Here is a 26,136-nt window from a genome sequence, read left to right as displayed (position 1 = left end):
GGTAGCACCAAAGGCTGTCCTGAGAGTCCAGACTACAACCAATTCATGGCCCAGCAGATGAAGAGATAGCCCAGGTGCTTATGCTCCTGAGCAGAGATGAGAGCTCAGCAACTGAGAAATCAGCAGCAAGGGAGAGAGAAAGAGCTCCCTATATGAGCTGTTGGAAACTGCAGGCTGTGTAAAGAGAATCCGCCCGTGCACCACAATCAGAAACACGCCACTGGGAGGCACGCCTGTACAAGGAGGGCAGCCATGGCTTGTGGCACACAAGAGATGGCTTCTGTGAGTCAGCCTCAGGCAGGCGTGCTTCCCAATGGAGTTTTTTTTTTTTTTTTTTAAAGATTTATTTATTTATTATATGTAAGTACACTGTCTTCAGACACTCCAGAAGATGGCGCCAGATCCCGTTACGGATGGTTGTGAGCCACCATGTGGTTGCTGGGATTCGAACTCTGGACCTTCGGAAGAGCAGTCGGGTGCTCTTACCCACTGAGCCATCTCACCAGCCCCAATGGAGTTTTGTAGGAGGGGTTTGGAAGGCAGGAAAACTTAGCCATTGGTCTTTGGCATTTCCTGAAATCTGTTTCAATGTAGATACAAGATGTGGAGGAATCCAGGGCCTGGTTTAAATGTGTGTTGCATGTTCCTCTTTGCGATCCCACAATGATCTTACAACTAAAGTCATTTGCCATGCAGAAAAAGGCTAACCTCAGCCCCAGCCCCACCCCTGTATGTGTGTAGGGCACAGGTAGACACTGGCTGTTTTCTTCATTCACTATCCACATTTGTTATTTTCTAGACAGGGCCTCTCTAGGAATCCAGAACTCGCTGCTCAGCTAGACTAGCTGGCCAGTGAGCCCCAGGGCGCCTCCTGTCTCTGCTGCCCCTGTGCTCTGGCAATAGATGGGACCTGAGGTCACCTACCTCTGAGCATCTCTCGAGGACTTTCTATGAATTTTTCTTATTCTTGAGACGGAGTCCTCCCATGTGTCTCAGATCACATCTCATGCTTCACAGATTTACTGTGACAGAGGATGACTCTGGACTGTGTGGCACCAGGGATCAAACGCAGAGTGCCGGTGATTCTGAGAGGCAAGGACTCTACCAACTGAGCTATAGCCCCAGTCCTACACTTCTCCTGATCCAATGTCACTGCACTTACAATCACAGAGTAGCCATGAACGTTTTCTGCCTTACACGAAGGATAGGAAAAAAACTGAAATAAATTTGATATGTTGCTTCTTTTACTGAGAGAGAGAGAGAGAGAGAGAGAGAGAGAGAGAGAGAGAGAGAGAGAGAGATTAAGAGCTACCCCACCTAGTGACAGTTCATATTTTCTGTGAATTGCAGAAATTTGTTCTGAGCTATCACAACAACTAGTTTTCACTATGACCAGTTACCATTTTACTGAAGCTGGAGGGTATTCACTAAGCACAGTGGGGTGGGGTGGGGTGGGGTGGGGTGGACAGACAAGGGGACAGGAAATACGATAGCCCTGGCTGGGTTGTGTTGTCCCTGTGTGAGACCCATCCTTCCAGCAATATGATAGACAAGTCACTCTGGAAAACCCTCATTCCACGAATGCTCAGACAGTGGAGAAACAAAATGTAGTTTTACAGACTTTATCACAGGTCCCAGAAAGGGGAGACAGTCAGGGACTGAGCCTGATAATGGTTGTGAAACTTGCGTAGGGGAGAAAAGGATTGTGGGTTCACGGATCAGTTGGCACCTCAGAGTGCCTCCTCCCCTGCCTCAGAGGAATTGCAGCAACTCTTCTTCAGATACCTGCAGAACTGTCCTGGGAGGCCAGGGAGGCCATCTGACCCTTTCAGGCTTCTTACGAACTAGTTACTGGGTCTACTCAAATTTCCAGGTTTTTTTTCAGTCAGTCCCAGCAATTTGTGTCTTTTTAGGAATTTGTCCATTTCATCTAAGTTTTAAAATTTGTCGGCATTACAGTTGTTCACAGCAATCCCTGGAACCTGTTTATTTTTTGACAGGAACTCACTAAGTAGTCCAGGCTAACCCTGAACTCAGAATCTTCTTGTCCCAACCACCATGCCTGGCCCTTATTATGCTTTTGTTTATGTAAGGTTGGTAAGTAATGATCCCCCCCTTTTTTGTCCTCAACTTTAGTAGTTTGAATTTTCTTCTTTTCTTGATCTTGCTGAAAGTTGTCAATTTTGTTGGACTTTTAGAAGGAAAACTGATTTTATTGTATTCACACATATGCCAGGTCAGAGAACACTTTGGGAGTCTGTTCTTCCCTCCACTAAGTGTGTCCCAGGGATCGAACTCAGGTCATCAGGCTTGGCAGCAAACACCTTTACCTGCTGAGCCAGCTCACGAGTCTGAAACTGTTCTGAAAGATCCAGTCTGCTTGTTTTGGGGTTCAGGATAAGAAAAGAATGGGGTTGTATTTTCATGGGCTGACAAAGACTATAGTCATCAGTCAGATTAAGATCCTAAAACCCTGACCTTGCATTTGGTTATTAAGACTCAGTTACAAAGGACCCCTGACTTCCTGGGCTGGTTGTGGGGCAGTGGGCTGTGCACAGACAGCCTGGTCTCCAGTCGAGCAAAGGTCTGGAATCCTGGGGACCTGATGGGTGGTGCTTTCCACCTACATGAAATGGAAGGTGTTCGACCACGGCTCCTGGACTCCTGCTCCTGTCGAAGTTACCACCCCCACAGCCCCTGCAGGAGAGGTGTGTGACTAACAGTCACAAAGACAGTGTCCTGGCATTCTGGCTAGACTCCACCCTCACGGTTACCAGACTATAGCCAGGTATGCTCCGCCCTACAGTTACCGGCAACAGCAAGATAGCCCAGCCCACTATAAGAGGAGCTGCTTGGCCCCTCCTCTCTCTCTTTAAGCTCTCACCTTTCTCACATCTCTAGCCCTCTTCTCTCTCTCTCTCCCTTCCCCTCCTCCATGTGGCCATAGCAGGCCTCTCCCTCTTTCTACCTTCTTTCTCCCTGCCTTGCTACAATAAAGCTCTAAAACCACAGATTGTCTCTGCTCATCAAGGCACACCATGCTTGAACGATGGGATAGGCTTTCCCCTAACGATCCGCGTCTAACCTCCCACCGGAAGGCCTTCCTGTGCGCCAGCCAGGGACCGAACCAAGGACTCTCGTCCTTGTGGGAACCACCCAGTGCCCCCTCTCCCCCTGCCCTCTCCTCCCTTTGGCCCTGGGGCTGACCGAGCCACTCCTGGGGCTCCCATTTGTTCTCAGCTCTTCTGAGGTGTCCAGTGAGGGATGCTGGAGGCTGGGAACCTGTTGCTTAGGGCTGCCCCTTGTTCACCACCCGCTGAGCTGAGATTCCATGGCTTCCCACAGCTAGACACCCACCGGCGACCACATGGAAAGTGTGCGGCAGTCTCCTGCATCTGTCTGTCCAGAGCACCAGAACTCTGGCCCCATGCGGGTTCTCTCCCACTCCCTTTATTCCCCCATGCCCACTGCCCAACAGCTGGTCATTTCCCCTCTTGGTTCTTACTCTCCCCATCTGAAAATAAAAGCACAGCAGGCATGCTGGAGAGGCCGTCAGCCCCCATGATGGCTATTAGGCTGCGCTGAGCACTGCTACCCATGGGTCTCAAGGGCACACGCCACAGAAGTTGAGGGAGGTCCCAGAGACACATGCCACAGCCAGAGGCACTGGCTAGTGGGATGACAGTCACCACTGCCCACCCTTCCCTCTGTCAGGAGGTAAGCTTCCCCAGCATGTCACAGGGCTTGTGACTAGTGGTCCTTGGAATGTGGGAGAGCAAGAGCCCTTCTGGTCCTGGCTGGTTTCTCTGGGATAGGTACTCTCTACTTTTTAACCACTGTCCAGGTAGCCGCCAGTCAGCTGAGCCATGGTCCCCGGAGGAAGCATCTCTGCATCAACTTTGCTTCGGAACAACTCGGGTTACCTCCCTGTATGGCAGGCTCCTGGGGTGGGGGTGGGGATTCTCAGAGTGTGTGTGCTTTTCTAGATTTGAATCACTGTGGAGATGCACCTCTGAGTGCTTCTCTGAGGGTGTTTCCCTTGGAGCCTAAAGAAAGCTTTAGCTGAAGGGAGGAGATCCATCTTGAATGTGGGCAGCAGCAGCATCCACGGGCAGCAAGGGTTCCAGACAGAATAACAGGGAGAATTAAGCTGAGGGCTTAATTCAGTGGATTTAATACAGTGGATGCAGTGTGCTCAGCTCCTGCCTCCATGCTTTCCTGGAGGTGATGGACGACCTGTTCTCAGACTGGGGCCCGGAACGAGCCCTGCTTCCTTGGGTTGCTTTAGTTAGGAATTTGGTCAAGTGAAGAGAATGCCTAACTCAGCTCTGTTCTGGAAGGCTTGGTCAGCACCGAGCAATCCGGCCATCCTCCTGGGTTGCCTCCTGTGATGGTTTGTGTATGCTTTGCCCAGGGAGTGGCAGGATTAGAAGGTGTGGCCCTGTTGGAGTAGGTGTGTCACTGTGGGTGTGGGTTATAAGTTACTCATCCTAGCTGCCTGGAAGTCAGTGTTCTGCTAGCAGCCTTCAGATGAAGATGTAGAACTCTCAGCTCCTCCTGCACCATGCCTGCCTGGATGCTGCCATGCTCCCGCCTTGATGATAATGGACTGAACTTCTGAACCTGTAAGCCAGCCTCAGTTAAATGTTGTCCGTATAAGAGTTGCTTGGTCATGGTGTCTGTTCACAGCAGTAAAGTCTTAACTTAGACAGCCCCTCTGCCATGGGGATGAGGAACAGATCCACAGTGCACACTGCCTGGGCCCTCCTCTGGGCCACGTTCTGAGAGCGACACCATGATGTATTCCACCCACTTCATCTTCAGGACAGTCCAGGAAGTGGATGCTATGACGTATCCCCATGGACAGGCTACTGGAACGCACAGCGGCTCGCTATACACTCGTCCCAACAAAGCCTCTGGCAGTGCTTAGCATGCCCCTCATCCTGCCCCCAAGGACCACCTGCGCTTGGGCAGCACAAACACAAGCTCAAGGCCTGCCAGGGCCTGCGGTGGGTACCCGGGCAGCTCTCATCTCCCCACGTTGTCTGGGTTTCCTGGAAGTGCAGGCAACTCCATCTTGCAATGTTGCCCTTGCCTCACATCTGGGACTCTCACAAGTGCCTGGGCTACACTGTGAAACTTCCTTTCTCAGTCTCCACGAGTCCTCTGTACCACATCTGTGGCTGTGGGTGTGGCCTCCCTCACGCACAAACCACCTGCACTGGCCTTCCCGGTCTCCAGTTCGTCAGCATCTCCCGAAGGCTCAGCCCTGCACTCTGGGCTGCTCACCCATGCTCCATGTGCCCCAGGCTTCTCTTTCCAGCTCAGATCTCTCTCCAGGGCTCCGTGTGCCTCTGTCCAAATGGCTGTGGGTTAGCTCTTCCTCCTGCCAGCAGGCCTGAGAGGATACACCTCACCTTTTCTCTAAAGCCTGGCTCTCTCTTGGAAAGGACCACACTGTCCTTTCAGACATACACATACATAAAATTACAAAATAAAAAAAAAAATTTAAAAAGCAGTCAGGTCTTGGCATGGTGGTTCATGTTTGTAATTCCAGCACTCAAACAGCTGAGACTGGGGGATTGCTGCAAGTTCAAGGTCAACTGGGGCCACAAAATGATGGCCAGGCTAGCCTGGGTCCACAGAGTAATACTTCCTCTCAACACTCTTCATCGCCGGGCGTGGTGGCGCACGCCTTTAGTCCCAGCACTCGGGAGGCAGGGGCAGGCGGGTTTCTGAGTTCGAGGCCAGCCTGGTCTACAAAGTGAGTCCCGGGACAGCCAAAGCTACATAGAGAAACCCTGTCTCGAAAAACAACAACAACAACAACAAAAACCACTCTCCACCACAAAGTAGTTGACATGACCGACCCGACAAAGTACATTTGTTAGATGTAAATAGTTTGATATGAAATCATCGTTTGGTGTGACCTCAGTGTTCATGAACATATCGAGCTGTATATACCTGCTAAGCAAGGCAAGTGGTAAGGCTATGGGTAATTTTTAGTGATTTTTCTGTTTAGATTTTTGTTTAAGTGTGGCATGGTGTGGGGCGGGGTGTGGTGTGGTGTGGTGTGTTGGGGTGTGGTGTAGTGGGGTGTGTCAGGGTGGGGTTGGGTATGTTGGGGTGTGGTGTGGTGGGGTGTGTCGGGGTGGGGTGGTTGGTGCTTGTGCCCCAGGGGACAGCTCTAAGGAGCTGGTAATTAACTTCCATCTTTACGCACACTCCAGGAACTCAGGTCACCAGGTCTGAGCGGAAAGTGTTTTACTGGATGGGACCTGTTTTTCTATTTTGAAGCAAGATCCCCACTATGTAAGTCAGGCTGGCCTGGAACTCAGGACACTCCTGCCTCTGCCTGCTGAGCCCTGGGACATTTTAAATAACAATGTGACTAAACTAGAAAGAAGCTCATGACCCACCCCTGACCCACCAGGGCCACACCAGATGGAGCTCACAGAAGGGGTGCCCCCTCCGCACTCACAGAACGGATGCACCCACCGGCACTTACTGTATTTCAGTGCCCAAATGCTTCAGAGAGATGTTCTGAAGGGCTGAGGGCATGGCAGGGACAGGCTGTAAGGCAGCTGCCGCACCCACGAGTCCAGTGGGTGTTTTCACAGGGCACAGGAACTCCTCCAGCTCGGCCTCCTCTTGCTCTAGGGAGCCAAAGACAGTCAGTTAACACTGGCATGAACCAGCGTACTTCGGTAGGGGTGACTTAGTCCTGGGCTGTGGGCACATCGCTGACAGCATTTGGGGTTGCTACAACTGCCCAGCTAATGAACTTGTTGCAGGTTAACAAGAGTAAAGTGGCTGCAAAGTGATCGGTTTTGCTGCTGAAGCCTTCTCGGAGACTCTTCACAAACACGCAGGCCACAGGTGACTCTGTATCTGATAAGCCATTTAAAAAAAGAGTCTGAAATGCACCAAAAACTTGATGTGCCAAGGTGTCTGTCCTAGGGTCATGTATAGTACCTTAAAGTGGAAATAACTTTTCCCAGGTTTCTGTTGTTGTTGTTTTATTTTTATCATGTGTATGTATGTATTGGAGGGAGCATATATAATATGTTTGTTCACATGTGTATGAACACACATGCACATGCATGTGCTATGTGTGGTGCCCAGAGGTTGATGTCAGATATCTTCTTGACCACTCTGCTTTACTTACTGACACAGGTTCTCTAGCCGAGCCCAGAGCTCGCTGATTAGGACAGTCTTTATCCAGCTTGCTCTGCATCTCCTGTCTCTGCCTCCCCAGGAATACCGGAGCACAAGGTACCATGCCCACCTGGCTTTCCCATGCACTCTGGGGAATCTGCATGCTGTTTCTCAGGCTTGCATGGCAATCCTTTATCTATGGAGCCATCTCTCTAGACACCCCCCTTTTTTGGGGGGGGTGTAGAGTCTCACTAAATTACTCAGACCTGGCCTGGATCTTGAAATCCATATTCTAACGCTCAAGGACCAAGGATTACAGGTGCACACCACCAAGCCTGGCCGGAAATGAAGACTTGACAGCCCAGGAGGAGGCTGGGTAAAGCAAGATGCCTCCACCCAACTGCCACCCAGCTACTTAAAACATGTCGATGAAGAACACAAGAGAAGTGGGCAGAGCACCTCATCTCAGGAGGCTGAAGCAGGAGAATTGCTGTAAGTGTCAGGTCAGCCTGGCACACACAGTGAAACTTTTTCCTCCAGGGAACATAAAAGAACAGACATAGAAAATGATATTAAGTGGAAAATGTTAGATTTTTAAAAAGGGGAGTTACATGTTGGGCATGGTGGTGACACACACCTTTAATCCCAGCACTCAGGAGGCAGAGGCAGGTGGATCTCTTTGAGTTTGAGCCCAGCCTGGTCTACAAAGAGAGTTCCAGGACAGCCAGGGCTACACAGAGAAACCCTGCCTTGAAAAGCAATAACAAAAACAAAAACAAAAACAAAAACAAACCAAGAAAAAAAACAAGAGAGAAAGAAATGGAGCTATAGTCGGTCTCAAGCACAAGACTCTATGCGTTAGGGATGCTGCCGAGATGTAGAAGCTCCATGATTTCAAATCTCAATTAAAACAAACAAACAGACAGACAGACAGACAGACAAACAAACAAACTTCTTGGTCGTAAGAGTAACTGGAACCACCATCACTATGGTGGCTAATTATACATATAGGGACAAGATTTAAGATCAGTTAGCAGCAAAGACATCATTTTGCATCTAAATACCAGCCACTTGTCACAGGGCAGTTCAAAACTGCCACCTAAGGAAAAATCACTAGGGTCACAGGGTCTTAGTGCCACTCACCCAAGTGACACCAAGCAGGTTATTTTACGGCCTCACTGAACTGTTTTGCTCCCTGGTGCCAGTCTCTCTAATCTTCAGTGTTGCTCTTGTAACCAGTAAGTAGCACTGCTAAGTGGGAAGATCAGAGGCTGGGTTCCTGCCTGGGCATCACCACACACACACCTTAGTGGGCTTTCAAGGCACCGCGTGGATAAAGGGCATGCATCTCACCGGATAAGTCTCTTTAACAATGGCCTCTGCTTATGCCCGTCGAGGTGATGCATGCCTTTAATCTTAGGAGGCAGAGGCAAGAACTCTGCATCTTTGAGTTCAAGGCCAGCCTGGTCTATAGAGAGAATTCCAGGACAGTCATGACTATGAAGAGAAACCCTGTCTTGAAAAAACAAAAATCAACCAAACAAACAACCTTCTGCCATAAAGGACGTTTCTTTTTTCTTTTTTTTTCTTTTTTTTTTTTTCGAGACAGTATTTCTCTGTATAGCCCTGGCTGTCCTGGAACTCACTCTGTAGACCAGGCTGGCCTCCAACTCAGAAACCCACCTGCCGCTGCCTCCCAAGTGCTTGGATTAAAGGTGTGCACCACCACTACCTGGCATAAAGGAGATTTCTAATAAAGGTTGTAAGTGGGTAAGAGGTTTAATGTTCTTGGGTAAAATATGTATCAGACTAGAGGTTTCTTTCCGGTTAAAGCTGGATTTTCAAGATTAGAAGAGTGAGCTCAGTCGTGACTCACTGTTCTGGAATCTGCACGACCTTTAACTATGTTAGCTTTTGAAGATCTTCTGGTTTGGGACTAGCCAACCTGTATCAGCTAACTTTGTAGACAAACAACATGCCCTTATAATTGCATACAGCCATTATGTAGCAACGTGGAGGGAATCTCTACCTAACTTAATAAGTGCCTAGATACTTCAGTGTGATTCGGTTGCATGACGGGATTGTGAGTGAGCACGCTAGTCTCAATTTGTTGTGTTTCTCACCAAGTTTGCTATTGTAAAAATTTTAGTTCTACCTTCATAACTAGAAAACAAATTTATATTCATTAAAAATAAGAAGCTACAAGGAAATTTTAAAACACAGAGAAGTATCACAATCCTAAATACTGAAAAGCAGAGTGTAGTTCTTTTGCATTGGTATATATCCCAAAGTACACTAACAAGAAAGGAGGCAGAGGTCAGCACAGCATTTACACTGGCAGTGTCTGTAAGAAGAACTATGGACCATAGCACTGCAGTACACTGACCATGTCTGTAAGATGAACTACGGATCATAGCACTGCATTAACACTGGCAGTGTCTATAAGATGGACTACGGATCATAGCACTGCGTTAACACTGGCAGTGTCTATAAGATGGACTATGGATCATAGCACTGCGTTAACACTGGCAGTGTCTATAAGATGGACTACGGATCATAGCACTGCGTTAACACTGGCAGTGTCTATAAGATGGACTACGGATCATAGCACTGCATTAACACTGGCAGTGTCTATAAGATGGACTATGGATCATAGCACTGCATTAACACTGGCAGTGTCTATAAGATGGACTACGGATCATAGCACTGCATTAACACTGGCCATGTCTATTAGGATGGAACTATGGCTGCTTTCGCTTCTTTACTACCTCCCCTGGTATCCTGACAAGAATTCTTCTAGAGCAAGTGACTTCAAAATGTTTAATGTTAAGTTTCTAGGCTAAAAAAAAAAAAAAAAGTGTAAGAGGAAGGATGTGGCATGTCCGGGGTTAGTAGTGAGTGTTACAGAAAGTGGGAAAGTAAAGAACAACCTATGACTCTAGGACTTTATCTGTGCATCGCATCTGTAAAGAAGGTGTGCAAATAAAAGTACCCCTCACGGTGGTGGTGATCTCGGGGGGTGGGGGTGTTAGTGTGGGGGTGGAGGCTGTTCCACGCACTCAAGAAAACCTGTCTGTAATCCCTTAGACAACAGTAGGTCACACGCTACTAAATCCCAGCCCTGTCAACTACACAGTCTGGTCAGTTGACTTGGCAACAGCACTCAAAGCCATTCTTTCGAGGCCTCCTTTCCACCCCTCCTCTCCCCAGACATGAGCTGGGCTTTCAGGGAGGGCTGGAGAAAGTGAGAGGAAGCAGAGTTGCAGGATGCTGAGGCTACAGAGGCAGCCAGTGGAAGAAGTCACAACCCAAGACCCGGGTGGCAGGAGCTGGAGCTGATCTGGGAGGCTGAGACAGTCCCTCCAACTCAAGCCAGAGAAAACTCCCTTCGGGAAGAAGAATGCGGCTGTGAGGGCGGTGAGTGTGGCCTAAGGCCTGAGCCCACTCCTGACCTGTGTGAGGAGTGAGGGTTTGGGCACCAGAGCTGAATCTGTGGACAAGGACCAGGGTAACTGGATGGGAAGGCCATGTGGGGTGTGTGGCTAGGAAGATGGGCCACACTGGGTGTGTGTGGTGGTGTATGTGTATATGTGACTGGGGGGAGTGTGTGTGTTTGTATGTATATGTGAGAGGAGAATGTGTGTATTTGAGTGTATGTGTATACATGTATATGTATCTCTGTGTAAATGTGTGTGAGAGGGGGAGTGTCTGTGTGTGTATGTGTATATGTGTGTTTATGTATGTGTGTGTGTGTGTGTGTGTGTGTGTGTGTGTGTGTGTGGTTTGTTGTTCAGCAAAAGCCTGAAGTGCTAGACCTGCCTTTGGTTAGAAGATCTGAGGCCAGGCCTTGTTTCCAAAACAAGCAAATGAAAAATAAGATGGCTGCTCTCCACCCCGAGTTCTTCAAGGTCAGAGGACATGGAAACAGAAAAGGACGGGGCTCCACAGTGTGTCTCCAATCTTTCAGATTTTGAACAGATTCAATTTAAAATTTTCTTATCTATCAATACTTTAACCACTTCCCCTCTCCCTCATTCAGAGCAAATAAAATCAGTTTTTCTCAGATCCAAGTTTCTCAGTGTGTATTTCTTTGGCAGGGTCTCTTACACCCTCTCTCTGCCTGTGACCGGAGATCAACTCTAAGACTACACCACACTGCCTTGGGTATCTCTAATAAGAGCAGCTCAGAGAGGGTAAGGTCTGTGGTGAAGGCCAACGCCAGGGTGGTGTGAACTCAGACCTAATTCAGCCATTTTGTAAGCTCAGATGTAATTCAGCCATTGTGCCTTTTCCATTCTGCTCACTGAGGCAGCACTCTGCTCCTGAGAAGTGGGCGGTGTGCCTAGAAAGCCACCAGCTACTGAAGAGTGAAAGGGACAGGCACACATGGTGGCCTTACCATGCCGCTGGATTTGAGGGCCTGGAGAAAGGCCCCAGTGAGGGGTCATGCTAGGCACATCCAGTGGCTCTCAAGAGTTCTCTTCCCTGAGGGCTTGGGCCATCACTACAGGGAAGTCCCTGTCCACACAAAAAGAGGGACAAGGCTAGGAGGTTGCTGCTTCCTCAGTTCTAAGGTGTGAACTTGTAGGCTGCAGCTTGAACTGTAGGGTAGGCATTTCCTTAACCAGGGGCCTTTGCTTCCTCTGCTATAAAATGAGAAGAACACCTGGGAGACAAAGGGCTAAATGAGATGGCCAGTGCCCACGCTAAAGTAATATAATAAATGGGATGGGACGTTTTGACGGCAGACATTTAGGAATGTCTCCTGTAAGCTGTGACTTCCTCTGGCAATGTGTAATTATAGAAAGCTGTCAGTTTTCCTGATTGTTCTTGGCTCTCTGAAGGCCACTGTGTAGGTGAAGTATAAAATAGAGATTGGAAATGCTAAAAAGCTGTAGAGAACACGCCTTCAGATTGCCCAAGGGCGTGACAGGACTTTTTTTTTTTTTTTTTTTTTTTTTTACAGGACCCAGCCTCTGTGACTCAAAGTCAGAAGTAGATCAGTAGGCTTGCATAGCCTTCGCTTCCTCAGGAAGGATGGGGAGGGGCTGAGGTAGGGCAGCATGCTCCAGACAGCTAGAGTAAGGTTCACCAGCTTGCTCAAGACTCCATGGGGAGCGGGGGTGGGGGTGGGGTGGGGGTGGAGGGAGTGCAGGGGAAGGGGGGGGAGGGGAGGAGAGTCAGCACATGTGATAACCATGGATTTAAAGTCAGCCTGGGCTACACGGTGACACTGAAGCCAGCCTGGGCTACAAAGGGAGAAGGCAAATAAACAACGGACTCCATAAAGGCCCTTCTGTGTGTGCGGGCATATGTGTGTGTAGGGCCTGGATCCAGTAGGGGTAGGCTTGCTATAGGATGGAAAGGCTGTCAGAAGGGAAAGTCTATACATCTGCTTCCAGAATCTCAGCCAGCGCTCTCCCCAAGACACCGCCACCCTGGCTACAGGGCCAGCATGTTGCCTGCCCCATGGGCAAAGCAATGCTAACCCCAGACAGGCCTAGTCATGAGCGCTGAAGCAAAGCTATAGAACCCGGACCAGGTCCTGCACAGGCCAAGGGGCCAATGGGGTTCCACACCATGCCTTTCCAGCCGAGCTCTTTCTGTTCATCACACGGGAAGGAAGATCTCTCATCTCTTCTCTGAAGCTGATAATGGCAACTGTGTCAACTCAGGCTATAATTTTCCACACAGACAAGGCTGCCTGGCTGCCTGGTAGAGGGGGTTGGTATGAACCACAGAAGGAGGATAGGTGCAAAGAAACCCTTCAAAACTTCGCCTGTCATCCCAGAACCTGGGAAGAGGAGGAGGCAGGAGGCTCAGGAGTTCCAGAACAGCCTCGCTACAGAGTGAATTCAAGGCCAGCCTGGGCTACACAACACACTGTCTCATAGCAAAACAAAACAAAACAAACCAACAAACCAAACCAAAACAAAAACGACCCAAGGAAGTTAATGACTACTCACAACAAGGACAGGAGCAGTTGTTACTGAGTATTGATAGCTCGTGTGGATGTACTGTTACAGCAGTAATAGCATGTAGGTACTATTATGATAGCAATAGCAATGAATATGCTATTACAATAGCTCCAGCCCAAGCATGCATGTGGACAGGTTCAGACACTGGGCTTGGGCGAGGCCACTGGAGACGAGGATGCTGGGGTTTTCTAGCTGAGAGAGTCAACCTAGGGCATAACAGTGAGGGGATCTAAAACTGGAATGCAGTTCAGGAGTAAGAGGCCCAGGGCAGTGCCCAACGGGACCGGCTGGTAGAGACTGAGGAAGGGTAGGGTGTAGTCTGCTGTTGGGAAAACAACTTGGCACCTATCAAGGGAGGGGGGACTCTCACAGACAGGTGTGCTCAGTTTTGGACACGGAAAGCACCCAGGCATGGTGGTCCAGGAGGCATACAGCCGCAGCCCTGCCCTGGCTAACTGGCCTATCAACTGAAGTGGTTGAGTCTTAGACACTGACTCGGTACTGGGACCTGACTGATTACCCATGCTCTGTCTGGCAGGGGCAGCTGTGGGGTGGTCCAGCCACCGCACAGGGGTGAGAGAAAAAGTGATTTCCCCAGGCTTCTCCATGTTGAGATATTCTACAGCCTGGGATTTAAAAAGCCTTCACTCACAGCAAATCGTGATGGCACATGTTCATTATCCTAGTGCTAGGGAGGCCAAACTGGACTACACAGCAACTCTGTCTGTCCCTAAAATCCAAGGGTAAGGGATGGTGGCTTAATGGCACAGTGGTTAGCTAGCATTCATGAGATCCAGAATTCAATCCCTGATAAACACACACACCACACACACACACACACACACACACACACACACACATCAGGGTTAATGCCGTAACGGAGAATCACCACAGAAGTATGTAAGAAGCCAGCACTGCACTTTCTCACAAGTGAGCAGGTGTAACTTCCTGCGATGTCCTAGGGATGTTACAAAGTTCTGGGTGCTGACCCTATGTAGACATTGCTCTAAGCATCTGCGGCATATGGATTCAGCTAAGCCTCGGAAGAATGCTAAGACTGATCTAATTTTTTTCACCTCATTTGGAAGGGAAGGAATCTGCATCTCAGAGAGGCTTGGCAACTCCCCTGAAATCACCCACGACTGAGACCTGAACTCAAGCAGCCAGCCTAGGTCCCTGTCCTAACCCATCCTACATCCCATTCAACATCCCATTCATTCCTGGTTCTGCTTCTTGGCAGAGGGCTCCTCCCACGCTCCCAGCAACAGGGGAAAAGCCTGGCTATCAGATGTTTGGATCTGTGACTGGAGACCAGCCGGCTGGTACCTAGTTTGAGGTGCAGGGTGGGCCCATTCTCAGCCAGGGCAGCAGCAGGGGTGGCGGGAAGTGCAGGTGGGCTGTTGTGGAACTCCCAGCGCTTCATCTGCAGCTGCTGTAGCCAGTAGAGCATGGCCTGCTTGGTGGCAGCCTGAGAAGCACAAGCATTGGTTAGTAAGGTCCCAGGCCTTAGGGTAACACTTGGCCTGGCTTACAGAGCTCACAGAAGGTTCAGGAACTCTGTCCACTCTGTGTGTGTGTGTGTCTATATTCACTTCTCTAATGGCACTCAGACTGGAGAAATGGCTCAGCTCTTCCAGAGGTCCTGAATTCAATTCCCAGCAACCACATGGTGGTTCACAACCATCTGTAATAGGATCTGATGCCCTCTTCTGGTGTGTCTGAAGACAGCTACAGTGTACTCACATACATAAAATAAATATGGCCGGAGCAGGGGCCTGGAGCAAGTGGGGCCAGAACAAACAAACAAACAAACAAACAGAATCAGGCTCTGGTTTTCTCCTTAGGGGCTCCTCAATGTCTCTGTGCCTCTATTTCCTCCCTCAATTGCTTTGTGGTGATGTCAGTCACTACTTTCCCAACTGATGGACTAAACAGCTGTTTTTACATCTGTCAGCTTTCTGGATCTTGTAGGGAGAAGGCAGGAGTGACCAGCCTTTTCCCACAGATGGATATAAGTGGCCCAGGCCCCAGAAACTAGGTCTCTCAGTTGAAAACTGGAAGTTTATTTTAAATATACTTTTAAAGGTACAAGCCTTGGTGGGCTTAGATGATTGGGTGGCTTGCTGGAGCAGACAGCCTCAAGGCTACGAAAGGGTGGCAAAGGCTATAGAGCAGCCAGGGCAAGCTCTCTCTTTCAGATGAGGTGTGACCTGCGTAGGGAGAGAGATTGTCACCGTGAGCTTCAGCTGTCAACATGACACAAACTAAGGCTCACCTGGGAAACGGTGACTTAATCAAAGAATGGTCTAGATCAGATTGCCCCGTAGCCATGTCTGTGAGGCATTTTCTTAGTTACTAATCCATGGAGGAGAGCTCAGCCCACTGTTGGCGGCGACATCCCCAGGCAGGCATGTCTAGGTCAGTGGTTCTCAACCTTCCTCATGCTCTTTAACACAGTTTCTTATGCTGTGAGGACCTCTGACCATAAAGTTATTATTTTTTTTTAAAGATTTATTTATTTATTATTATATGTAAGTACAGAAGAAGAGGGCGTCAGATCTCATTACGGATGGTTGTGAGCCACCATGTGGTTGCTGGGATTTGAACTCTGGACCTTCAGAAGAGCAGTCGGGTGCTCTTACCCACTGAGCCATCTCACCAGCCCCCCATAAAGTTATTTTAGTTGCTACTTTGTAACTGTAATTTTGCCATTGTTATGAATCGTAATGTAAATGTCTGATATGCGACCCCCAAAGAGGTTGCAACCAACAGGCTGAGAGCCACCGTACTTACACAGAGGAAGCTGAGCAAACCAGAGAAAGCAAGCCAGTAAGCAGGGTGCCACTATGGGCTCTGCTCCCAGGCTCCTGCTTGAGTTCCTGCCCCTCAGGGAAGGACTATGGTGTGTGAGGAAGCCTTGCCTTCCCCAGATTGCTTTTGGCCATGGTGTTTCTCAAGGAAACAAACTCAACTAGAACTCTCAATTTCTATGAGAGTCCCTTGGCCTGCTACTCGATATCAATGAACCAGAATGATATCTACTAGTCTTTCCTTTCTGCGCTCTGTTCCTCTGACGCTTTCTCTTAGGCTTCACCACAACCCGATAGTCCCCAGACAGACACAAGCACCTCGTTTTACTCCCGAACTCATTCGACATGTTCGCCGGAGACCGACTTTGTGACAGGCAGGCCAGCAGCCCTTAGATATAACCAGAGTTTACTTCAGATGGCACCGGTCTGGGTGTTTTCTTCACCGTGAGGTCTCTTCTGTCTGCACTACTGCAACCAGGCCACCTGACAATTCCTATACCCTGCAATCCACAGGCCTAACACCTCTGTCATCTGCATTTTTTCGGGGCCACAGCTCCTGCTCAGCCGCCATCCCCTCCTGGGCTCTCTGCTTAGCAGCTTCTCCTTATCCCAATTTGCTCTCTGCCCAACAGCCAGGCTGAGCTGGCCGCGCACTCTAGTCTCATTGTACTCTCTTAGCTTAAGGCTCCTAGACAGCTCCTACAGCCTAGAGACAAAGTCCAAGGCCCTGGGCCTCACTCCCCAGTGTCTCCCCCTTCACCTCCATCCTTTGGGCACCTGTGTATGCCAGGCTCCTGTGGCTTGCCTGTGACTCGTACTTACACTGTGTTTCCCACCTGTCTGCCTATGCTCTCTCAGCATCATCGTCTCTCTCCCATCACCTCTTGTTTAAAGTGACGACGTCTTTCTGAAAAGCTCCCCTCCTCATTTGGAGGAGCCGATCCCTCTGTCACCACACTGTTACTGTCCAAACTCTTCACAGAGTCTCCATGAGGCACTTATCCATGCCTGCCAGTTTCCCCATCACACCTCGAGCTGTTTGAGAATGAGGTGCAGAGTCGAGCAAGTCTGACTTGTTCCACGCCCCAGAGCCAGGCATAGGTATGGACTAACAAAAAAAAAAAAAGTCATGTGCTGAGGGACCCTGACCAACAGCACTTGTCTTGTGGAAGGAACACAAGACCTAAGCCCACATGACTTCTAAAATGTCCTTTCTGGCCTAAAAATTGGATTCCAGCCTAGCCAACCGGCCACACTGCCAGGAAAGGAGAACCAAACCTCCCGGCATCCTAGTATCTGGACAGCTGCAGGTTGAGGACACAGGGAGACAGAGACCAGGCAGTGGAAAGAAAGACCTTCATCTTTGCATTCCTGAGCCTAAAGAACTAACCTAAGCCCACATCCATCTTCCCAGACAGGTAACAGGACACTTCCCCTTAACATGATAGATAGGTTCTGACCTGTGGCTCCATCACTCCGTGTGTGCATACGTGTTTATTCAAAAGGCATTTACTAAGAACTCACTAGTTCGGGCATGCCTGGATGAACAATCTAGGCCGATCAGTGAATTTACATATCTTCCTTCCTAATCCCTACCCATGTCTGCATTCACTCCCGTTGGCCAAAACACCAAGACATGAATCAGATCCTGGCCTCAGCGAGTGCAACCACAGTATCCTGCCTGCTTCAATACCAGGTTTGATACAGCACTGGAAGATTCCAAAAAGTGAGCCACAGCATTGTAAATGCCTGGGCTGGGCCATTCCCTTTTGTCTATGAATCAGTTTCTTGATGCATAAAAGGAGTCCCTCACCCTTGCCTGTGGGAAGGCAATAAGGAAATGGTGTGAAAGCTAAGTGGGGCAGCTCCAGGCTCTGGGCACTGGATGGTGATCACCGTCCGGGTTAATTTGTGGTGGCCATGCATTCGCCCTGAAAACTAGCTCGAGCTGTAAAGTGCGGAGTTCCACTTACCTTAAGGGTAATAACTCGGCTGGGAGTCTTGATTTCAAAAGTGCCCTCCTCCTCTGCGTCCGCTTTACAGTCAAAGACCGCACTGGAGAGGTCGATGCTGTCCAAGGGGTTAGCATCCTGCGCGGTGCGCGAATAATACAGGTGGCACTTCCTCTCATCGTAGAAGAACCAGCGGCATTTCCAGCCCTTGATGGGTCCTTTGCCGCCAAACTTACTTAAATACCCACAGAGTTTCTTAGGGACCGTGTCTAGAGGCCGGGCGCAGCCCTCCGAGTCCCCGGGAGATGCCACCTCGGGCTCCCTGGCCAGGCCCGGAGGCTGTGTGGACTCCGAGGAAGAGGGAGTGCGCTCGGGGGCGTCCTCCATGGCTGCTGGCCCGCTGCACAGGCCTGCGGCACTGGAATGCCGGAGGTCCGGCGGGCACCTGGGAACCGGCGATACCTGGCTGGGGCGGAGCCGGTCCGGTCCAGCCCCTAGAAGAAGGCGGAGAGCACCCCTGCCGGCGCCGGAGAGAGCGCCTTAGACACTTGACAGCAAACTCAGCGCAGGGTGGTAGGCCCCGCCCCTGTCACGCGAGGACCGCCCCGGGCCCCGCCCACCAAGCCAACTTCCGGCTTTTCCTCCGCGCTGTCGGCCATGTTGCTTCGTTCGCCCGCGGCGCGTGCGGGTTCCTCTGTTTCAAAACAAGGCTTTTTCTTTCTCCGAGGCGCTTTTACCGTGGGGAGGGATGCAGGAAGCCGGGCCAAGCTCCGTGGCCGTGGGATTCGCGTGGAGGCGCTGGAGCATGGCGTCCTCTCCAGCCGCCACTCTACGGGTGCCGCGCGAGTCACCGCGGGACGGCGCATCGCGCAGCCATTGGCCGAGCGCTCCGTTTCCGATCCTGAACCTAAAAGTTCGGAAATTTTCCCAGTCACCTCCCGCGATCGCTCCGGTCGGCCACCACCCCTGCCTCGGCTCGCATTCACCTTACAGCCCCAGTCGCCTTACCTCGGGCGCCTTGCTGCACTGGCAAGAACGCGGAGCACTGAGAGGACAGAGCAGAGCTTTAAATAGAAGGGCTAGGATCCAACTGATTCCCTCAACCTCCTGCCTCAGTTTACCAAAGCGTCCCGAGGCGTGTTTCGCCACTAGAGCGATACATCTTGTTCTGGTTCACCTCTCTTCTGGAGCCTCATCTTTCTAGCCGGTTACTTTGCCCGTCACCTCAACTCCCTTGTGCGATCCGTTTATGCGCAAGGGTTTTTTTTAATGGAGCGGAAGTATGGCAGTAGCGACCCTCTCTGAGTACCTGTATATTTTTAAGATTCTCTAGCGTTGAGCGACTTTAACTGCTAAGGTTTTCTCACGTAAGGATGGGCAAGGCTCACACCTACCCTTCCCTCCACAACAAGAGAATTTATGGTGAAACTAAGGAGCTCCTAGACTTGCAGAGGCCACTGGGCGTTGGATTTTGTAGATGGAGAAGGTTACAATCAGTATTGTCTACTAAATACTGGGGGGTGGTGGTGGATCTTTTTATTGGAAACAGATTATTTTCTCATCCCAAATCAACATTGGCCATCATACCTCTGTTGATAATTTTACATTTTTAAGAAATTCTTCAGTACTTCCTTGATCCACACCTGTCTATCCTCAGAACTGTTTTTGATAGTATGCCCGAAGCTCCAAATACAGAAGGTAGAAAAGGGTGCGTCTTCATTAAATGTTGGCTGCAACTGAAAGTCAATAGACGACTTCAAAGCTGTAAGCCACCAAGAGGACAATAGGGTGTTTAGCAGAATTCACACCACTGAAAACTGGAAAATGCTACAATTATTAAGTTATTGTTTAAGACAGGATCTCAGACAGCACAGGCTGGGCTGAAGCTTGCTGTGTAGCCAAATACGACTTTGGATTTCGAAACAGTCCTGCCATTGGCAGCAGAGCCAGACACCGCAGCTGTGAGTTCTCTCAAACCTTTAGGGACCACAACCCACATGAAACCGAATCCACCCCTCTATTGCAGAGACGAGCTTGCGGATGAACCAGTAAGAAGCAGATCGGAGTGTTTTTAAAAGGTGCCCAGGAAAACAAGGCAGATCCTGGAGTATGAGTGTGGACTTCTCACAGTCCTACTTCAGGGACTTAGCTCTAGCCATATGTACTATTTTGGTGGTTTCAAGTGACATCTCAAAGGATTACTAAGAAATTTTATTTCGGACCTCCTTTCCAATAGTGAGAGACTGGCTCTGGAGGTACCTTGGCTGGAATTACAATATGATAAGATAAAGCCAGGATCAATTAGAGTTACACAAGGCACTTAGAACATCTCTTACCCCAGAGGGGCTTTCTAGTAAGAGTCCTAACAAATTGCAGGTTTACCGATAGGACGAGAGAAAGGCCTGAAGCAGCTGTCCCTCTTCTTGATATTCTCAGCAAGCAAGAGGCTTCAGCCAGACTCCGGAGTGAATGGCTGCTTCCTGTAGCTGAATAATTTCCCCAGTTTTTTACCTTGCCACCATCTTGGGCCCACTTCCTAACTGTTGAGATTATAGGAATGCACCTCAGTGCCTGGCTGCAATGGGCTTTCATACTGCTTTTAGCCTTTATAAGAGTCAGTAGAAAGGAAATAAATAAATTACAAGAATTCTGTGATAAGGCTGACTCTCGTAGAGAACATCCAATCTCTTACGTTCCAGGTCAGAAAGAGATTTTTGGTTTTCATAAAGAATCTGCAAATACCTTGACCACAATGACATAACGTGTGAAAATAATACAGACAAGTTAGTCTTGGGCTGTGTAGATGGCTCGGGGGTCAAGGTGCTTGCTGCTCAAGCTGATGACCTACCTGAGTTCTGTCCCTGGTCCCACACGGCAGAAGGAGAGCACAGACTCCAAAACGGTACCATCTGACCTTTGTGCAAGCACACACACACACACACACACACACACACACACAATGTAATTTTTAAATTAAAGTTAATGACAATTTCTTTCAAGCCTTAGAAATAAAATCAAATTCCCTGTGTAACTAGGTAAAGGAGGACATAGTGCTGTCGGGGTGGTCAGTGGATAAGTTGCTCACTGCAGAGGTAAATGGAAAGAACTGACTCCTACAAGTCCTCTCACTGACACACCCGAGCCATCCACGGGTGCACCCACATCCACATACCCTCCCACCAATTAGTTTAAAGGGTACAAGTGGCCATTATAAGTAATTGGATAGGAGAGGGGAAAAGCCCCTAAAACACTGTTCTTACCAGGAATCCCCACTCAGATAAGTCACAAGAGTTCATGGACTCTGCTATTAGAATTTTAGCACAATCACAATTGTGAGCTTTGGGAAGCTGTTTAATCTCTCTAGATTGTAGTATTTTTGATTTGCAAAGTAGATCTTGAAAAGTCAGAAAATCCTGGGGTTTTTGTTTTGCTTTTGTTTTTGTTTTGGAACAACATGGGTGAATTTGAATATTTTTCTAAGTGAAAGAAGCCAGGCTCAGAGGGCACATATAAATTAAAATAGTTAACTCATAGAGACCAAGCTCAGAACAGCTGTTGTCAGGGTTACAAAGGATGGATCATAAGTGACCAATGAAGTCCAGAAATTTAAAAAAACAAAAACAAAAACCCTTTTGCTCACCGAATTAACATTGCCCAATTAAAATGAAAACCTCATCCTAACTAACAGGGTTTCCCCTTATACTTTTATAAATTGCCAATTTTCTATGTGCAATATCCGTCTCATCTCTATCCAGGGGCAGCCCTTTGTCCTCCAGGACAAATAACCCTTACCCCTCTCCCTCACCTATTTTTCCCCTCTCCTTTGTTCTCTTCTTCCCCCTCATCCTCTGTCTCCAGTCTTTATTTCATATTCCTGCCGTTTTCCTCTCTGGGACAAATAAATGTCCTGTGTGTTGAGGTTTGTGTCTTGGGGTGTGTTGAGCTGGTTTCGAGATTCCCTACACTGTTAATGTTTATGATACGCTAAGTTTATAAGTACTCTTCTGATGTTTATATTCCTGTAAATCAACACACCAGAGTGGGGGACATGGCTTTCTAGTTAGAAGCTATTGGCTTCTGTCTTAGTTAGGGTTTTGTTGCTGTGAACAGACACCATGACCAAGACAATTCTTATAAAGGACAACATTTAATTGGTCTGGTTTACAGGTTCAGAGATTCAGTCCATCATCATTGAGGAGGAGCAGGGCAGCATCTAGGCAGGCATGGTGCAGGCAGAGCTGAGAGTTCTACATCTTCTGAAGGCTGCTGGTGGAAGACTCACTTCCAGGCAGATAGGATGAGAATCTTTTTTTTTTTTTTTCTTTTTTGGTTTTTTGAGACAAGGTTTCTCTGTGTAGCCCTGGCTGTCCTGGAACTCACTCTGTAGACCAGGCTGGCCTCGAACTCAGAAATTCGCCTGCCTCTGCCTCCCAAGTGCTGGGATTAAAGGCGTGTGCCACCACGCCCGGCAGGATGAGAATCTTAAAGCCCACACTCACAGTGATACACTTATTCCAACAAGGCCACATCCTCTCCAACGGGACCACACCTTCTAAAAGTGATACTCCCTGGGCTGAGCTTATAGAAACCATACAGCATCTTTGCTGCCCATCTTTATAGACATAAAGACTATCAGTTACACAGTGATCCCAACTGTCTTCATGCCTGAGCCAGCCATCGGGGACACTCCGAGGACACCTTGAGACAGCTATCCACGAGGCTGCACTTGATGGTACTTGGAAGGTAGGAGTGGAAGGAAGAGGAGTTTAAGGCCAGCACACTCCATAGCAAGTTCAAAGGCAGCCTGTGCTATATACGAGTTGTTCTGTTTGTGTTTCTTTACTCCTGTCAAGAAGAAAAGGGGGAGGAATTGTGGAGAGATGGCTTTGTGGATAAAGCACTAGCCCCGAAAACATGGAGACTGGAGTTTGGATTCCTAGGTCCAGCTTAGCAGTAAAGGCTGGGTAGATGTGGTGGCTACCCATCATTCCAGCACTTGGGATAGGGGACCCTGGCGAAAACTATCCAGATATTCAGAATCTGCGTGTTCTGAGTCTAGTCAGAGACCTGCTTTAATTAAGTGGAGAATGGTTGTACAAGGCAATGAATGGGATCAACTCCAGGCCCCTACAGGCATATGTGTACACCCACACACACATATGGGAGGAAACAAAGAAGGGAATAAAAAAGGGAAGAACAGAAGACTGAAGAAAGAACTGTCACAGATCACCCTGGCTATAGAAGACACAGACTTAGGCCTGTTTTTTAACACTTCATACCAGGCTTTTGTGGTGATGGCTTGGACAAACCATTTCTGTCTTAGCTAGAGGGGTAACACTGCTCCTGGCCTGAGAATGATTCAAGCACTTTTTGGACGTACAAGCAGTCAAGGGTTTAGGGAGGTAGCTCAGTGCTAGAGCATGTCTGGCAAATATGCATGCACACCCCCCAACCCACAAGGGCCTGGGTTCAATCTCCAGCACCATGAAATAAAACCCACAAACTGTCGGGGACAGGGGTCACACATCAAAACAGGTAAATTGAGAAGTTTTCTTAGAAAATGAAATTTTACAAAAAGATTTATTTTTTAAATTATATGCACATGTCTGTGTGTAAACTTGTGCTCTTGAGTTGTAGACACACCCAGAAGTCAGAGGCACTGGACATCTTGGAGCTGGGGTTGCAGGTAGCTGTGAGCTCCCCATGTGGGTGCTGGGAACTGAACTTGGGGTCTCTGCACTTAACTGCTGAGCCAATCTTTTTAGCTACCCTTAAGAAATCTAGGTGTGTGGACACGTTGGTAGAGTGACTGCCTTGTATGCACAGGACTCTGGGTTCAAAGTCCTGGCCCTTGCTCCTACCTCCAGAATTACATAAACAGGTATGGGAGGAGCATACGTACGTAATCCTAGCATCTGAGAGACAAAGGTTGGAAGAGGGAAGGTCAAGGCATTTTCAGTTACAAGGTGAATTTGAGGCTAGACTAGAATACAGCAGATTCCATCTCAAAAAAAAAAAAAAAAAAAGCCAGAATCTCTATCTGTGTCTATATATGTCATCCAACACCTTGTAGAATGGGTGTAAGGACACAGCCCAGGAGTTTTGCTTTCATGGGAATGCTGGAAAGAAGAAGTCCTCACTTTCTGGCTTGCTGACGGTTGAATTAAGTCCTTTCTTTATATTCATGAGAAGGCCTGCCCCATAGTGTCTCAGACATGACTATAATTGGAGATGGGTTTTAAAGAGGTAAGCTACAGGAAACAATCTAATCTAATATGAAGGGCCTTATGAAATGGGATTAGGAGGCACGTGTGTACACACACACACACACACACACACACACACACACACACACGCAGATCATCTGAGGATGTGGGAGAAGACAGCCAGGCAAAGGGAAAGTCTGAGAAGAAACCAACCCTGTTGACACTTCAGCTTGGGACTCCCAGACTCCAAAACAGTGAGGGGATCCATTTCAACCAATGTATCCACAAACCCAGCCAACAAGGAGTGCATTGCAGAAGCGGCTCAAATGGTTTAGCACACCAGAAACTTTCTTGGAAGCCACGATGAATAAGTGTGAGTCATATCACAGAACTTAGTTTAGAGTATTCTGAATTAATTTTCAAATTGGAGAGGTTGAATAGATTCCATGGTAGAAATAGAGATGGCGACAGGAGACACATCCAGTGTTGTGCAGTTGAATTGTCTATGTGTGAAGACAGGAAAGACACTTCTAGGAGCATTTTGTCCAGCTGGAAAATCGAGTCTTCAACCCTACAGCTGCCTGGAATGGAGTTTTGCCAACACTGCAAAAGTCAGAAGAGGGACTGCCCTAGAACCCACTGCGGAACCCCAAAGACCAACACTGGGGTTCTGACTTACAGAACGGCTGTTTGTGCACCTTCAAGTCTTCCTGTTACAGTTTGTATGGGTTAGATCGGGAGGAGGAGAACATCTAGATGGCATCTCACTGGTACAGCTATTTGTAAGCCAGGACCCTCAGTTGGGCCCTTTGATCTTGAAATACTCGGTTTCCAGAGCAGGGGGACAGGAGGAATAAATATGAAAGAGAGAGGCAGAGAGAGAGAGAGAGAGACAGAGAGAGAGAGACAGAGAGACAGAGAGGAAGAGACAGAGAAACACACACACACACAGAGAAAGAGAGAGAGAGAGAGAGAGAGAGAGAGAGAGAGAGAGAGAGAGAGAGAGAGAGAGAGAGAGAGAGAGAGAGAGAGAGAGGCACTAAAGCTCCAAATAACAAAGGCCTGCTCCTAGCCATCTGTACTATAAAATCGACACCAGGAGGGCTGGCTATACAAGCCCGCTGCCCAGCTGGCATGTTGGGGGCGTGTTGGGGGCGTGTTGGGGGCGTGTTGGGGGCGTGTTGGGGGCGTGTTGGGGGCGTGTTGGGGGCGTGTTGGGGGCGTGTTGGGGGGCGTGTTGGGGGCGTGTTGGGGGGAAACTGAGCCTCCAGAATTTAGTTTGGCAGTGACTTTTTTCCTTCTGCCTTAGTTCCCATTTCCTAAAAACAGGGATCCTGGCATCTGCTGCAGACAGCCCACGGAATGTTACTCTCCCACGTTTGCTCCAGAGAAAAGAGAAAATGGAAGGAAAGACGTTGCTGCTGTGTGTTTAGGAACAGCAAGAGGGAGTCCCTCTTGATCTAGAGGTATGGGTTGTCACTTATTCTAATGTATGCATTTTTCTGGTTATTGTGTCAAAAAGTCATCAAAGGAACCCCTGGTTCCTTCCACTGATGGCTTAACTGTAAATAGGAACTTGTCAGAAAGCGACACCTTGTGGCTCCTGTGGGTACTGCCCTCCTGCAAAGCTTTCCTAAAAATCTTTTTAAGTACCTAAGAGAGCATCCCCGTGTAACCCTTTATCCGTAAGTATCCCAAACGACACACCACTAATTTAATTTCTTAAAAACCTTTAGTATATTTCCACTTCATTTATTTAGTGGAAGCCAGAAAAACTTCCTATCTAAATCACATGTTTCTGTTTAGAATTATATTACATGTATTTTAATAAAGAATTTAAGTCTGGCTTAGAGGCACATGCCTTTAATCCCAGAAGTTGACAAGCAGACTTAGGCAGAGCTCTGTGAGTTCAAGGTCAGTCTGTGTACTTAAGCGAGTTCTAGGACAGCCAGGGCCACCACAATGACTAAGGTGATGGCATCTTCTTTTGACTCCGTTTGTTGTTGGTTTAGACAGTTGTCAGCTCTCTACT

The 26,136-nt window shown here is 48.7% G+C and overlaps 1 protein-coding gene across 2 annotated transcripts in view; it reads right to left on the bottom strand.

Annotated features, from left to right (window-relative positions):
• Tbc1d2 (TBC1 domain family member 2) overlaps positions 1–18,409 on the bottom strand; it is a 43,085-nt gene extending 24,676 nt beyond the window's left edge. For both annotated transcript variants that reach the window (XM_029475694.2, XM_021160588.2), the window contains exons 1-3: positions 17,920–18,409; positions 14,463–14,604; positions 6,509–6,656 (exon numbers count right to left, since the gene is read on the bottom strand). In XM_029475694.2, the coding sequence (XP_029331554.1) occupies positions 6,509–6,656; positions 14,463–14,604; positions 17,920–18,285 (656 nt within the window). In that variant the 5' untranslated portion in view covers positions 18,286–18,409. The remainder of the gene's footprint in view (positions 1–6,508; positions 6,657–14,462; positions 14,605–17,919) is intronic.
• Positions 18,410–26,136: the final 7,727 nt, after the last annotated feature.

The sequence above is a fragment of the Mus caroli genome, unplaced genomic scaffold, assembly GCF_978045245.1.
Source record: "Mus caroli unplaced genomic scaffold, Mus_caroli_1 scaffold_6, whole genome shotgun sequence".
Classification (NCBI taxonomy): domain Eukaryota; kingdom Metazoa; phylum Chordata; class Mammalia; order Rodentia; family Muridae; genus Mus; species Mus caroli.
The sequence above is the reverse complement of the archived record's forward strand: the minus strand, read 5'-3'. Positions and strand labels throughout refer to the sequence as shown.